This window comes from Rhinatrema bivittatum, chromosome 1, assembly GCF_901001135.1.
Source record: "Rhinatrema bivittatum chromosome 1, aRhiBiv1.1, whole genome shotgun sequence".
In the NCBI taxonomy this organism is placed as follows: domain Eukaryota; kingdom Metazoa; phylum Chordata; class Amphibia; order Gymnophiona; family Rhinatrematidae; genus Rhinatrema; species Rhinatrema bivittatum.
Window position 1 is genome coordinate 627,407,595 of NC_042615.1, and position 14,629 is coordinate 627,422,223.

At 43.1% G+C, this 14,629-nt stretch overlaps 1 protein-coding gene across 7 annotated transcripts in view; it reads left to right on the forward strand.

Annotated features, from left to right (window-relative positions):
- The first annotated feature begins 386 nt into the window (after window positions 1-386).
- PJA2 (praja ring finger ubiquitin ligase 2) overlaps window positions 387-14,629 on the forward strand; it is a 269,482-nt gene continuing 255,239 nt past the window's right edge. For 2 of the 7 annotated variants that reach the window (XM_029572061.1, XM_029572099.1), the window contains exon 1: window positions 736-993. In XM_029572061.1, coding sequence (XP_029427921.1) covers window positions 954-993 — 40 coding nt within the window. In that variant the 5' untranslated portion in view covers window positions 736-953. Of the gene's footprint in view, window positions 671-735; window positions 994-14,629 lie in introns of those variants that run through there. The other 5 variants (XM_029572105.1, XM_029572114.1, XM_029572082.1 and 2 more) reach the window with 4 other exon arrangements.

The following is a 14,629-nucleotide window of genomic DNA, read 5'->3' on the forward strand; positions in this document are numbered from 1 at the left end:
TTTGAAGAGTCGATGCCTGGAATGTTAAAAACTAAAAGGCATAAATACAAAATATTAATGGTGGATGTGTGTGTGTGTTGGGGGGAGAGGAGGTTATTTTACTCTTCTCAGCCAAAAACGTATTCTGCTGCCTCTGCCAGAGCCCAGAGGCTATACTGTACATCATCAGAATCGTGGAATTGTCTTTATTTTCTATGTACTTTATAACTGTATTATTTTCTTAAGCACTTTACGTAACACTTTGGGAAACCCGTAGAACTTTCTTAAATCTGAACAAATTAGTTGAATTTTGCTCTTTCTAACTGCTTAGGAACTACTTAACAAATCAAGACCTTCACAGCCAAAGAACGCATGCGCGGGCGCCCAGACCCATTTCCCGCTTTAGGAAGTGCCCGAGAAGCCGAGGCTACGCTGGTGGCCTCCCCTCTTTAACCTTAACGAATCCCACTGCACTTCAATACCATTACAGACCGACGCAGGGGCCGCCAGTGACGTTTTGCTGGAACGTTACACTTCCTGACCAGTATGCCATTGGCTGCGCTCTGCCCTGCGTCGCGGCGGGAGTGAAGGAAGTGATGTGAGTGGCTGTGCGGGATGAGGCCGCGGCGCTGCGAATGATGCGCAGCGCGGGGGGCGGGATTGAGGGCGGCTCTGCGAGTGGTGCTGGCAGGTAGGTGCACTTCTTGCCGCTGTTTTGTTTCTTCCGAGTAGGCAGTTTGTGTTTGGGTTACGGGAGAGGCTGTGTGGGGGTAGCGGGACGAGTCTTACCACGGCCGTTCGAGAACAAGGGAGCCGCGAGGAGTCAAAAAATATAAGCCCCCGAATTGAGGCCTAGGGAGGCCTGGGCCGGCTCTTGTGTGTTTATACTCGAGCCTTGGGGAGAGGAAATGATATAGGAGCCCAGCGGGGTTGGGAGCGAAGTCTTCGTGTACTGATTTCTGGGAGAAAGTGGAATGGAGATGTTGGGTCCGTGGGGCGGGAAATTCTCGCATGGTGAGTGGAAGGTTCCCTTTTGTCCGAGGGTGATCAAGCTGTTCTTTGCCCTGACAAATTCTGTGCTGGTAGTGGAGCTGCTGAGTGTGGAGTTTGGTTTTTACTTTTTAAGCGTTAGTTTTATGAGTAGTGTGCTATGGTGCTGAAATTGTTTAGAAGCTGAATGATCTATACATGAGCAGTCTCCATCACTATAGTGCCAGGTACTGGGTATCTTTTCTGCTCAGTAAAGGCGTGGGATGGCAGAGTTGCTAGAATTAAATTCTCTGTATACAATTAAAATGTTTATTTTTGTGTGGGGAGGGGGAGAAGGTAAATGATTCTGCTTTGCATCTTGACTGGAAACATGCTGAAGGGAATGAATGAGACTAATTTGTTCAAGACAACTATTGACCCCACTATCCACCTAGGGTTAGAAAGATATGTTCCTTACTGATGTAATTCTCTCAAATTTAGAAGTTAAAGTATCTGGTAGAAAGACCTTTGCCAAATTGGAGAAAGAGGGGCTTAGTTATTAACTAATATATAGAAAAAAAATGAAAACCATAACGTGTAGAGAGTGCATGTCTTAGAAGAATCATGTAAAATCCTTCTATGCAGTGGGGTGAGAGGTAGGATAGTCCTTGCACTGAATAATTAATTGCAGGGTTCTTTTAAGCATCTAATCAGATGAATCCAGAACCAGTGGGTTATGCACCTCTACCAGGCGATGGAGCAAAGCTGACAACAGTATATATACTCTTGAAGTGACATAAGAAATGATGGCAGAGGAAGACCAAACGGCCCATCCAGTCTGCCCAGCAAGCTTCGCACTTTTTTTTTCTCATACTTATCTGTTACTCTTGGCTCTTAGTAACCTTTTGTTTCTATTTCCCTTCCACCCCCACCATTAATGTAGAGAGCAGTGTTGGAACTGCATCTAAGTGAAATATCTAGCTTAATTAGTTAGGGGTAGTAACCGCTGCAATAAGCAAGCTGCACCCATGCTTATTTGTTTACCCAGAATATGTAATTCAGTCCTTGTTGGTTGTTTTCTGTATATAGATCCAGTTTTCTTCATTCCCCCTGCCGTTGAAGCAGAGAGCCTTGCTGTTGAAAGTGAAGTATCAGACTTATTTGGTTTGGGGTAGTAACTACCGTAACAAGCAAGCTACTCACTGCTTTTTTGTGAATGCAAATCCTTTTTTCCACATTTCCTCTTGCCATTGAAGCTTAGAGCAATGTTGGAGTCGCATTAACCGTGTGTATGTTTATTGAATAAGGGTATTATTTCCAGGCAGTAGCCGTCATTCCCGCGAGCCACCCACTCTTCATTCACGTCCTCTAGACTTTATGGATCCACAGTGTTTATCCCACGCCCCTTTGAAGTCCTTCACAGTTCTGGTCTTCACCACTTCCTCCAGAAGGGCATTCCAGGCATCCACCACCCTCTCCGTGACATCAGCCTCCCAGTATTCACCATCTCCAGCAGATGGTGGACGTGCATCTCCCTACTGGGGATTGCTTCAAGTTTTAGAAGGAGAAATAAAAAGAAATGTAATTTGCCCCACTCTCCTGTGGTGATACCAAATGGTCCCTCCCCCAATTGAGAATTCCTGAGGTGATTTCCATGGTCCCTTGGATGAGTGCCTTGGGCCAGTAGGTGGTTTTCTCAACTGGTGTGGACTTAGCTGTTAAAACAGCTGAAAGGCAGCAGGTGCAGGAAAGTTGATGATATATGCCCTCTTGGGACCTGCAGCCGGAGACAGTCTCTGTACTCAGCCGGGAAAGACTGAGCTCAGGTAAGGCTTAAAAAAAAAAAAAGAGAGAGACAGGGTAGAAGGGTTGTCTGTAAGGCTTTCCCCTTCTGGTCTTGCTCGGTGTGCCGTTCTGACATTCGTTCCCGCCCTGAGGGAGGTTAAAGGACATGGGCAGCCTGTTGGGTTGAGCAGGCTGTGTGGGCTAGGCTCTGCTGTTAGGCTTTACTCTGTGTGCCATGTGGTAGGCTGCAATGGTGTTTTTGTGCATTTTCCTGCGCGTTAGGCTGCCCTCTTCAGTACAGTGTGCATGCAAGTGCATCTGGCTGTGCACCTAGTTTTTGGATGCTTAGTAGAATGCCTGCTTGGGTGTTCAAGTGGTAGCAGCTTCCATGTTAGGTGCGCGCTTGCCTGTGCGCACAATTTGGGCCGCATTGGTTGTGCGCTTCAGTTTGGAAGGGCGGAAGTGCGCCTAGCTTTGCGACGCCTGGCCTTGGGATTCCTAAATTATGGGTGCCTAAATTTTGGACACATATATATTTTAATGTGAATTCAGTTGGATGCACTCCTTCAGTCGCCTGTTAAATTTACTGTCAGACTGGCGTCTGTGGCTAAGAAACCTAAGCACTTTTCCCTCTGTGCTGCCTATAATATTCCGGCATCTCAGCCTGGAGTGCCCTCTAACTTGTGCCAGCATTCCTTAATGGCTCAAGGAGAATTATCTTCCTCTAATTTTACTAAGCCTGGTTCTTCCCAGCCTGATGATGGCATGGGTAAAGGCATGGCTTTGGAATTCCCTTAACTGGTTCGTCAGCGGGAGAAGGTAGCTTAGTAGGCACAGCACAGATGCCTTCTGGTTTTGGCATGGATCCTTCTGCCTTTTCTTGGGTAGAATTATTTTCAAGGATTGTAATCCTGTCTTCAGGCGCAGTCCTCTGCCCCGTCCAATCTCACCAGGGTGCCCCACTCAAGATCAATTCATGAATTGCCTCCATAACAGGGAAAAAACAAGAGGCTTTACGCAGATAAACCAAAATGAGATTTTTCTTTGGCTCAGACATGGAATCTGCCCCAGGTACTCCCAGCATCTTCAACATCTATGAAAGAACTCTAGTCGCAGGTTAGAGTCGCAGGTGGTTAGAGTCAGGTGGGTGAGAGGTTACCACCCAGTAGTGGTGGTGACCTCTCACCCAGTTGTCACTTAGATCGGCAGCAGATCCTCCTGATAGGAATCTGGACACGGATGAGAAGGCTGATCCTGACTCTCTGGAAGATGGGGAAATTCCCCTGGGACTGGAACCTTATAGGACTATATTGTGGTTCCTTCATAGATGTTGAAGATGCTGGGAGTACCTGGGGCAGATTCTATGTCTGAGCCAAAGAAAAATCTCATTTTGGTTTCTCTGCGTAAAGCCTCTTGTTTTTTCCCTGTTATGGAGGCAATTCATAAATTGATTGATCTTGAGTGGGGCACCCTGGAGGACAATTTAAAAGGGGGGTCTGGTTTTAGAAGGCCTTTGCCCCCTGGATCCAGTGGTGAGAGAGCATTTGTGTTTTCCAAAAGTGGATGCACTTGTTTATGCAGTCTCCAAGCGGACAAGTATCCCCTGGAGGAAGGAGCGGCCTTGAAGAATGTGCATGATAGAAGGATTGAGGCCATCCTTAAGCAAGCATTTGAAGCAATGGCAATGACATTCCAGATAGCTTCTTGTTGTCCTCTGGTGGCTCACTCTTGTTTACTTCTCTCTCAGGAGGTCAATGAATCTTGAATGAATTCCAAGGCAGCGGGCAGTTCTGGAGCCAGCAGCCACCTTTTTAACAGATGCGGGCTGCTATTTGGTCCGCACCTCAGCAAGAGGTCAGGCATCATTTATGGCCAAGAAATTGGTCAGCTGATGTGACCTCCAAGGCTAACCATACGAAATTGCTCTTTAAAGACTTGCTCTTGTTTGGGAGCGAGTTGGAGAAACTGGCCAGTAAGTGGGGTGAATCCCTGGTTCCTTAGTTGCTGGAGGGTAAGAAGCAGATGCTGCGCTCTTTTGACATGAGAGGTCATGCCAGGGGATCCAGGTGTCTTCAATCCTGCAGAGGAGCGACTTTACAGAGGACTTGTCCTTTTGGTAGATCTCAGTCCTTTCATTGTGGGCTCAGGTAGTGGAACCTCCCGAGCCTCCCAATGAAAGTTTGCCAACCCACCTCTGGGCACAGGAGATAGGGGGTGCCTCTCTCTATCAGAGGTGGTTTGAAATCACATTGGAACAGTGGGTCCTGGAGGTGATACGAGAAGGATATGTGCTGGAATTTCACAGTATTCATCGGAATGTGTTCGTTGTCTTCCTGCCACTTCCTGCAGAAGAAGCAGGCGGTGGGGTGTACATTGTCAAGGCTCCTCAGTTTGAGGGCTGTGGTTCCAGTACCCACGTGTTAAATGGAATATTGCCCATATTTTCTTATTTTGTTGTGCCCAAGAAGGAGAGCTCCTTTCATCCCATCCTGGACTTCAAAGGGGTCAACAGTCATTTGTGGGTGACTCATTTTCGCATGGAAAGATTGCACTCTGTGATAATGGTCGTGCAGTTGAGAATTTCTGACCTCGTTGGACCTGTTCAAGGCATACTTGTTTATTCCCACCTGGCTAGAGCACTAACATTTTCTGCAATTCACGGTTTTGGGACACCATTATAATTTTTGGGCGCTGCCTTTTGGGCTGGCCACTGCACCCAGAAACGTTTTCAAGGTTATGGTGGTGGTGGCGGCAGAGTTGAGAGAGAATAGGATCCTAGTACACCCACATTTGAACGACTGGCTGGTTCGGGCCAAGACTCTGGAAGACAGCTGCCTAGGGTCCCACAAGGTCTTCTCTGTCGCTGGAGTTTCTCTGTGTTTGGTTAGACACAAAGCAGGGCAGGGTGTTCCTGCTAGAGGGCCGTATTCAGAAGCTGATGGCGCAAGTCTATTGACGAACACAGTACACCTGACAGTGTGGTCTTATCTACAGGGGATTGGATTGATTGCAGCGAATTTGGAGGTGGTTCTGTGGGCGAGGGTGCATCTGCATCGTCTTCGGTGCCCTCTGCTGTCTCATTGGAACCCACAGTCTTAGAACTTTTTGATTCAACTTCACCTACTGATGGAGGTCTGCACTAACCTGCAGTGGTGGTGGTTAAAAGCAAATCAACTAAGAAAGAGGGTTTCCCTAAGATCACCGAACTGGCTGGTACTCACGACAGATGCGAGCCTCCAGGGATGGGGAGCTCACAGTCAGGAGCTGACAGCGCATGGGCGCTGGAGTGCAGAAGAGTCTTTCTGGAACATCAATTGACTGGAAGCCCGGGTGGTCTGGTTGGTGTATTTGCAGTTCAGGTTGCAGGGTCGAGCGATCTGGATAATGTTGGACAATGCAACAACAGTGGCTTACATCAATTGGCAGAGAAGAACAAAGAGCCAGCAAGTGTCGCAGGAGATATACTTCCGCCCATTCCATAAGTTGGTCTATCTTCAGGATATCTTGGCCTCTCACACTGCAGGAAAAGACAATGTGAGAGCAGATTTTCTCAACAGGGAGAGTCTGGACCCAGGAGAATGGGTAATATCAGACAAGGCGTTTAGCTGATAGTGGATCGCTGGGGTCTTCTGTTTCTTGCTGGCGACTTCTCACAATGCAAATGTTCCTCGATTCTTCAGTCGCAGGAGATATCCGAAGTCCTTGGATATTGATGCTCTGGTTCAGGAATGGCCGGAGAACAAGCTGCTGTATGCCTCTTTCCCCCCCCCCCCCCCCCCCCCCCCCATGGCCCATGTTGGGCAGAAAGGTTCAGAGGGTCACTGAGGGATGGTGCTTCTGGTGGCACCAGATTGGTCCAGCAGACCATGGTATGGAGATCTGCGAAGGCTCCTAATGGCCCCCCCCCCCCCCCCAAGTTTCCGGTGCACAGGAATCTGTTGTGGCAGGGACCTGTCCTTCATGAAGATTTGACTAGATTTTGTCTTACTATATGGCCCTTTGCGAGGGCTTGCTTGCTGAGGCGTAGATATTCTACTGTGGTGATTGCCACCTTGCTGCATGCGAAAAAGTTCTCCACTTCCTTAGCCTATGTGCAGGTAATAGGGTTGGCTCTTAATTCCTTAAAGGTACAAGTAGTGGCTCTTGCCTGTTTCAGGGATATGGTGAATGGTGGTCACTTGTTGGCTTATTCAGATGTGACCCATTTCTTGAAAGGAATGAAACATCTTTGACCTCCCTTTTGGTTACTGGTGCCCTTGTGGAGGTTTAATCTGGTTTTGGATATTTTAGCAGGCCCTGCCGTCAAACCAATGCGTCACCTTTCCTTGCGGTTACTGACCTTGAAACAGTGTGTCTTGTGGCGATTTGTGTCAGATTTCTGAGCTGCAAGCCTTGTCTTCCTGGGAGCAATTTATTCGAGTGACTCCGGGGGTGATACAGCTGCGTACTGTTCCATCCTTTTTGCCAAAAGTGGCCTGATTTCAAGGGAAAATCTGAGATCATTTCCCTGTGGTCTCTGGATAGGGAAAGAAATGCCGAGGAATATTGCTTGTTGTGACCTTGGATGTCAAGAGACATATTGTGAGAGATCTGGAGGTTTCTAAACCTTTCCGGAAGATGGATTGCCTGTTTTGTCCTCTACGGTGGTAGTAAACAGGGTGAGCCGGCTTTGCCGGCTACAGTAGATCACAGCCACATTCATGGATGCTGAACAGCTGTTGCCTAGTCAGGCTAGAACTCATTCCACTAGGGCTCAGGCAGTGTCATGGGCAGAAGTTAGATGTTGTTTCCTGTTGACATTTGCCAAGCTGCGATGTGATCCTACACACCTTTTCTAGATATTATCACCTGGACCGCGGGCAGCCTCTCGCCCTATTCGGGAGTAGCTTGGGTACATCCCACTGGTTCTGGATTCATCTGACTAGACACTAAGAAATGAGAAATTGCTACTTAACTGATAATTTCCTTTTCTTTAGGATAGTCATATGAATCCAGCTTCCCGCCCTTAGCTGCCGAATGATTGTGCTATTGTTCTCCTGCGTGTTCCAGGGGTTACTGGTGTTAGTCTAGTCCCTAGACTAGTGTTAATACCTATTTGTCAGAGCTTAGTGTTTCCTATTGGCTGAGTACAGAAACGGTTATCTGTTATTGATCATTTTTTGTTAGTCTGTCCACAGTTGGCTTTTGAAGAAAATACTGGCAGGTCATCACCTGTGATGTCAGCTTTGCTCCGTCGATATCTGCTGGTAGAGGTGCATAATTCACTCTTTCTGGATTCATCTGACTATCCTAAAGAAAAGGAAATTATCAGGTAAGTAGTAATTTCTCAGTTGACCTCATTTCATGCACATGAACCTTATCTCTGTTTTGATATACATTTGTTTCCGATGCTTTGTGCACTTAAATCAGGAGTGGAAGCATTGTATAAGCATACTTGCAGACAGGTTGATGAAATACCATGCGATCAGGCTAGCTCACAGGTTAACCCACGGTTGGCCAAACGTCCATAACCTCTTATACAATAAGGGGATTAGTGCGTTCTAACCAGCGTGTAAAAAATAGTGCTCATCGCATGTAAATGCTATGTTGATGAGGCTATTAGTACACATTTTTACCCTCAAAAATTAACACCAGCCCCAAAATTTTACAGAAAAGCAGAAAATAGTGCTCTTTTGTGGGTCCTCTGACTTAATATTTTGTGATATTAAGTTGGAGGACTCACAGAAAGGAGCAACATGAAAAAAAAAAAGTCTTGACAGCGGTCAAGTGTTCGTTTTCCTAATATATGCACAGCCATGGGTTAGGAAAATGGACGCTTTTAAATTGAGCATCCGTTTTACTAACCTGCGCGTAACCGCTTCTCCTGGGTGCCTGATGCCGAGGAGGTGCTAGGGACTCACAATTTCCCCTAGTGTGCCTGCTTTTTAACACAGCGGTTCGTTAACCTACTACATCGTGCGTCCAGGAGAGGTGGATGGGTGCGCGTTAGGAAAGCAGGCGCTCACATTATGATTGCCTTTTTTTCCCGTGCTGATATTGCATTGGCCTGAAAGTGATGTCAGTGTGGCTAAAGGACATGACAACAACAAAAAAAAAAAAGTCCACTTAAACTCTAAACTCCAATTTAACTTGCTGTAGGCTGCCTTGTGTGACTATTTTTATGAAGGCAGTTCTTAATAAAAAAAAAAACAAAAACCTTTTAGCCTGCATAACTATGGTAATGTGTAGAACATTGTAGAATTTTTAAATTGTAAAATAGTTTGGCAATAGCTTTTGGGAGCAGAGGCAAGATATGTTGCCTGTACCTGTAAGTGAATCATAGATTACATTACAATAGTGGTGTGAAGGGGGAAGGAACAAGAAGGGACTGATGTGTTTGTAAGATAAGGTTGACAGTGGAACTATGTCTTGTAGTAAGTAAAATATATTAAAAAAAAACCCCTAGGTTTTTGTTAGGTTCTTTAATGCCAGTTCTGAAGAAATATCTTGCAGATCCAGATAGTTCTGAATTTCTCTCTTAGTATTCTGATGCAGTGGTGTGATCCAATTATTTCTAGATAATAGCAGACTGACTGTCAGTATTCCTGTAGCCATACCTTTTACAAATTTTAATTTTGGGTGCATGTTGAATTAGTACTTTAGGTATGATGTATAAAGATATATTTATCATTATAGGACAGGTTTTATTGCTTATACTTAATTCTCAAAAGGACAGCACATCTTACATGACCATTGTCACAAATGCCATATACAGTTGGGTGCAAACGTTCAGACACCCCTGGCCAAATTGTTTAATTGAATCTCTGATTGAACAGAAGAGACAACTTCTACATATGGTAGTACAAAGTTAATGTCTTTTTTCTAATTTTTTACGCAAAATTACTTTATTTGCTGATTTTAATAGATTGGAAATAATAAAGCAGTGAATATAATGTGCAAATGTTTGGATTCCTTTTTAGTTGATTTATTAATTTAAAAAAGTAAAAAAGTTAAGACCCAGAAAGATGATTGACTCATTAGGCCTTCAGTTAGTCAAGCGAAGACAGTACCACAGTTAAATATACTGACCCCCTCCAACTTCTCAGCTTGTGATTGTTTTTCTATCTACTTTGGTCAAGCATGAGCTCCTCTTATGAGGTTTTAAATAGCCTCCCACTGCTTTGTAGATGTGAATTCCCTTAACTTTCAAATGCTTGGACATGTGTGCTTAGAGGAACCTATGGTTGTTGAAAGTAGACTGAACAATCATCATACATAATACTGCCTAGATTAACACCTACCAGAAGAACTCCTTGAGCTTTTTGTCTACTCATGCGCTCATATTTATTATGTATGTTGACGTGTAAACCGCTTAGACCTACCCTCCATTGATTAAGCGGCATATAAACATTTTAAAATAAATAAAAATATTGGGGAGAACATTCTTTATAAATGGGCATCTTACCTACACCTGTCTCTGGAACATTTCCCCTTCCCCCATAAAAAATGAAAGAGAAATATTTTCCTATAAATAGTTTTAAATTGTCTGTTAAGATAGTATGACAAGGGTGGAAAATGATTTAGTTAGGAGCCTTGTGGTTTACTTGCTCTTTTAAAACCATTTTTTCTATTTTTGCTCTTTTATGTTTACTCTTTGTCTATGGCTTTTGCTTGTACTTATTTTTTACTTTTTTTTTTTTTTTTTTGAGATCAAGGTTGCATTTTGGATTTTTTGTTCTTTTCCCAGCCTCTTTCCTCACCACCTCCCTCTTTTCTCTTCTTTTCATTTCTTCCCCACCCACCTCGCCTCTCCATCTAACCAGTGTCATCTCTGCTGCTTGTGGTCTGGCAGAGGCTCCAGCAATGGGTCATCCTCCCCATGGCAGAGCCAGGTTGCAGGAGCAGGTTCTCCTTAATGTGGCTCAGAGGTGGCCACAACAGTAATCACGTCATATAAGAACATAAGAAATTGCCATGCTGGGTCAGACCAAGGGTCCATCAAGCCCAGCATCCTGTTTCCAACAGAGGCCAAAACCAGGCCACAAGAACCTGGCAATTACCCAAACTCTAAGAAGAACCCATGCTACTGATGCAATTAATTGCAGTGGCTATTCCCTAAGTAAAATTGATTAATAGCCGTTAATGGACTTCTCCTCCAAGAACTTATCCAAATCTTTTTTGAACCCAGCTACACTAACTGCACTAACCACCTCCTCTGGCAACAAATTCCAGAGCTTTATTGTGCGTTGAGTGAAAAAGAATTTTCTCCGATTAGTCTTAAATGTGTTACTTGCTAACTTCATGGAATGCCCCCTAGTCCTTCTATTATTCGAAAGTGTAAATAACCGAGTCACATCTACTCGTTCAACTGGACTCCTGGTACTTGGGCAGATACCAGGAGTCCAGTTTCAGTTAACCAGACACAGGATTTTTATTCACCAGACGGAAGGCATTGTTCCCAAAGCCTTAAAAAATGTAATTATTAAACCAATTCTCAAAAAACCTAATCTTGATAATAGTCAATTGAGTAATTTTAGACCTATATCTAATTTATCTTTTATTGCTAAAATTTTAGAAAAAGTAGTACAATGCCAGCTTGACAATTTTTTTAGAATCAAATGATATTTTATCCCCTAGTCAATTCGGTTTTAGAAGGAATTTTAACATGGAAACTTTTATTATCATTGACTGATACAGTTTTAAGAGGCTTTGATGTAGGAAAAAGATACTTTTTAATTCTTTTAGATTTGTCTGCGGCCTTCGATACCGTCCAACATGACACATTGATCATTCGTTTACAAGAAATAGGAATCTCAGATACTGTTTTAAAATGACTTACTTCATTTCTCAATGACCGCTCATTTCAAGTTAAAATAAAGAATTCTTTATCCAAAAAAATCCCACTTCAAACAGGAGTACCCCAGGGATCAACGCTTTCGGCTACTCTTTTCAATATTTATTTAATACCTATTTGTCATCTTCTCACAGGATTGGGTCTGAAATTTTACATGTACGCAGATGATATCCAGTTTTTAGTACCCATAGAAAATGATATTGATTTTACCTACAAATTAATAACCATCTATCTCAATGCTATAAAAACGCTGTTATCACAAATGAAATTTATTTTAAATACAGAGAAAACTGAAATAATACTGTTGGAAAGGAAGCAATCTCAATTAAATATCCCAGAATTTAAGTTTGAGAACTCCACTTTAACGCCATCATTATTTGCAAGAGATCTGGGAGTGATAATAGATTCTGAATTGACCATGAAAAAACACATTGTGACGAAATTAAAAGATGGCTATTTTAAATTATTGACGCTAAGAAGATTGAAACCAGTACTAGAACCCTCTGATTTTAGATCCGTTCTTCAAGCTCTTCTTTTTGCTAATTTGGATTATTGTAATGCTCTGTTACTTGGCCTGCCCCAATCTACAATCAGACCACTCCAGATTTTTCAGAATTCAGCTGCTCGTATTCTGTCAGGAAAAAAGAGGTTTGATCATATCACCCCAACACTGCTCGCATTACATTGGTTACCGATGCATTCTAGAATATTTTATAAAGCTGTCTGTATAGTACATAATATTATCTATGGAGAAAAAACAGAATGGTTAAATGCAGCACTGCGATTGCACACTCCGGAGAGAAATTTTAAGATCGGCCAATAAAGTACTGTTATCAATCCCTACAATCAAGTCAGCTCACCTTAGTCGAGTCAGAGAGAGGGCCCTATCGATTGCTGGCTCAAAACTTTGGAATTCACTCCCAGTCCAACTAAGAATGCAGCAAGATAAAAGTAAATTCAAAACGGACCTTAAAACATGGTTGTTTAACCCGGCATACAGCGATGTGGAGAAATAGCCAGATGCTTAAGCTTTATACCATCTCTGGGTGATCTTAAGTTTATCTTGGAAATATATACTTATATTTTAAAATTTTATTGGCTTAATATGTATAGTTTTATTCTGTCTTTTAGTAATCTTATCTTTTAAGCTATTTCTCTAAGCTAGTAATTTTACCTTTTATTTTTCTATTTATAAACGATTGTAACTTTCTTACTATGTTTTTTTATTGTAATGTAAACCGTTGTGAAGGCTACCGCTGAGATGACGGTATATAAATAATAAACCTTAAACCTTAAACATAAGTGATAAGGCATGTACTAAGAGTGTGCACTTTTCAAAAATGGGAAAGAACATTTAAGTGTTAAAATGCACCGATAGAAAATAATGGAGCCGCTGGTAGCAATTTAAGCTGAAAGCAAGAGTAAATCTTTTTGAGTTTCAGAGCCCTGGGAGGTGAATAAATACTGTGCATGTATTTGGGTGGACAGGTCCTTGGAGGTAGGTCTGTGGGAGGAGTTGAGAACATTAGTAGAGTGTCTATGGTAGCCTCTCTTCGTGTCAGGCCGATACAGTAAAACCCGCGGGAGTGCCGGCGCTCTGAGGCGAGCGCCCGCTCTCCCGACGCGCGTACAGGTCACTCTCCTGTGCGTGCGATTTATTATGCAAATGAGGGCCCACGGTAAAAAGAGGCGCTAGGGACACTAGCGCGCCCCTAGCGCCTCTTTTTTGACAGGAGCGGCGGCTGTCAGCAGGTTTGACAGCAGACGCTCAATTTTGCTGGCGTCGGTTCTCAAACCCGCTGACAGCCACGGGTTCGGAAAACGGACGCCAGCATAATTGAGCATCCGTCTTCTGACCCGCGGGCCGATTTAAAAACACTTTTTTTTTTAATTTTGGGGCCTCCGACTTAATATCGCTATGATAGTAAGTCGGAGGGTGCACAGAAAAGCAGTTTTTTCTGCTTTTCTGTGCACTGCCCTGGTGCCGGCAGAAATTAACGCCAGCTTTTGGGCAGGTGTTAATTTTTAAAAGTAAAATGTGCGGCTTTGCTGCACATTTTGCTTTCTGGATCGCGTGGGAATAACTAATAGGGCCATCAACATGCATTTGCATTTTGCGGGCGCTATTAGTTTTGGGGGGGGGGGGGGGTTGGCCACGCGTTTTTGACGCGCTATTACCCCTTATTGTATAAGGGGTAAAGCTAGCGCGTCAAAAACGTGTGGCTAAACCCGGGCTAACCTGTATCAGCCCATGTGAGAGATTAATTATTAAATTATTTTTTTTAATTTGGCCCAAATGTCTCCTTTTGTGACAGTTGATAATTGGAACAGCTAATAGAATTTTCCATTTTTAAAAATGTTTCTTATGCTCATAAAACCTCTTATTTAAAGTACACTTAGCAAAAGACTACTTCCTTTTCAGTTGCCCAACATAGTACTATGTTTCGAGTTCCTGCTTCAGGGGCTTGTACTGCATGCTCTGTACTTGGTTTGCAGTTTGATCTAGGAGTTAAATATTTGTAAAAAGCCGAAACAGGATTAGTGTACAATACTGTTTGACATGTTTCCAAAAGGATTATAACTTTTGTGCCGTAAAAACACTTTGATTTAAGCGTTTGTAATCTTTTGGCAACATATCAAACAGAATTGTACACTGATCCTGTTTAGGCTTTTCACAGATATTTAACTCTTAGATCAAGCTGCGAACCAATTATGGAGCATGCAGCGTGAAGCCCTGAAGTAGGAACTCGAAATGTAGTACTGTGTTGGGTGATAGGAAAGTAATCTTTCTTTCCCTAAGAATACTTTAAATAATAGTGGAGCTTTTTATTTGCATAAGAAAAATAAAAAAAAAAAGAAAAATTGGCAGATTTTTAGATGCAGCCCCGGACCAATGATTAAAAATGACTCGATAAATTGAAAGGAAAATAGTAAATATTTCTTTAGTACGGGTGTTACGAAGGTCCAGAAAATTACTATATAGCTTCATGATGTATATTTTTAAAGAAATTTAGAATTTATTGAATCCAGTTGAAAATTAAGGAGTAGAATTGAAACTAACCA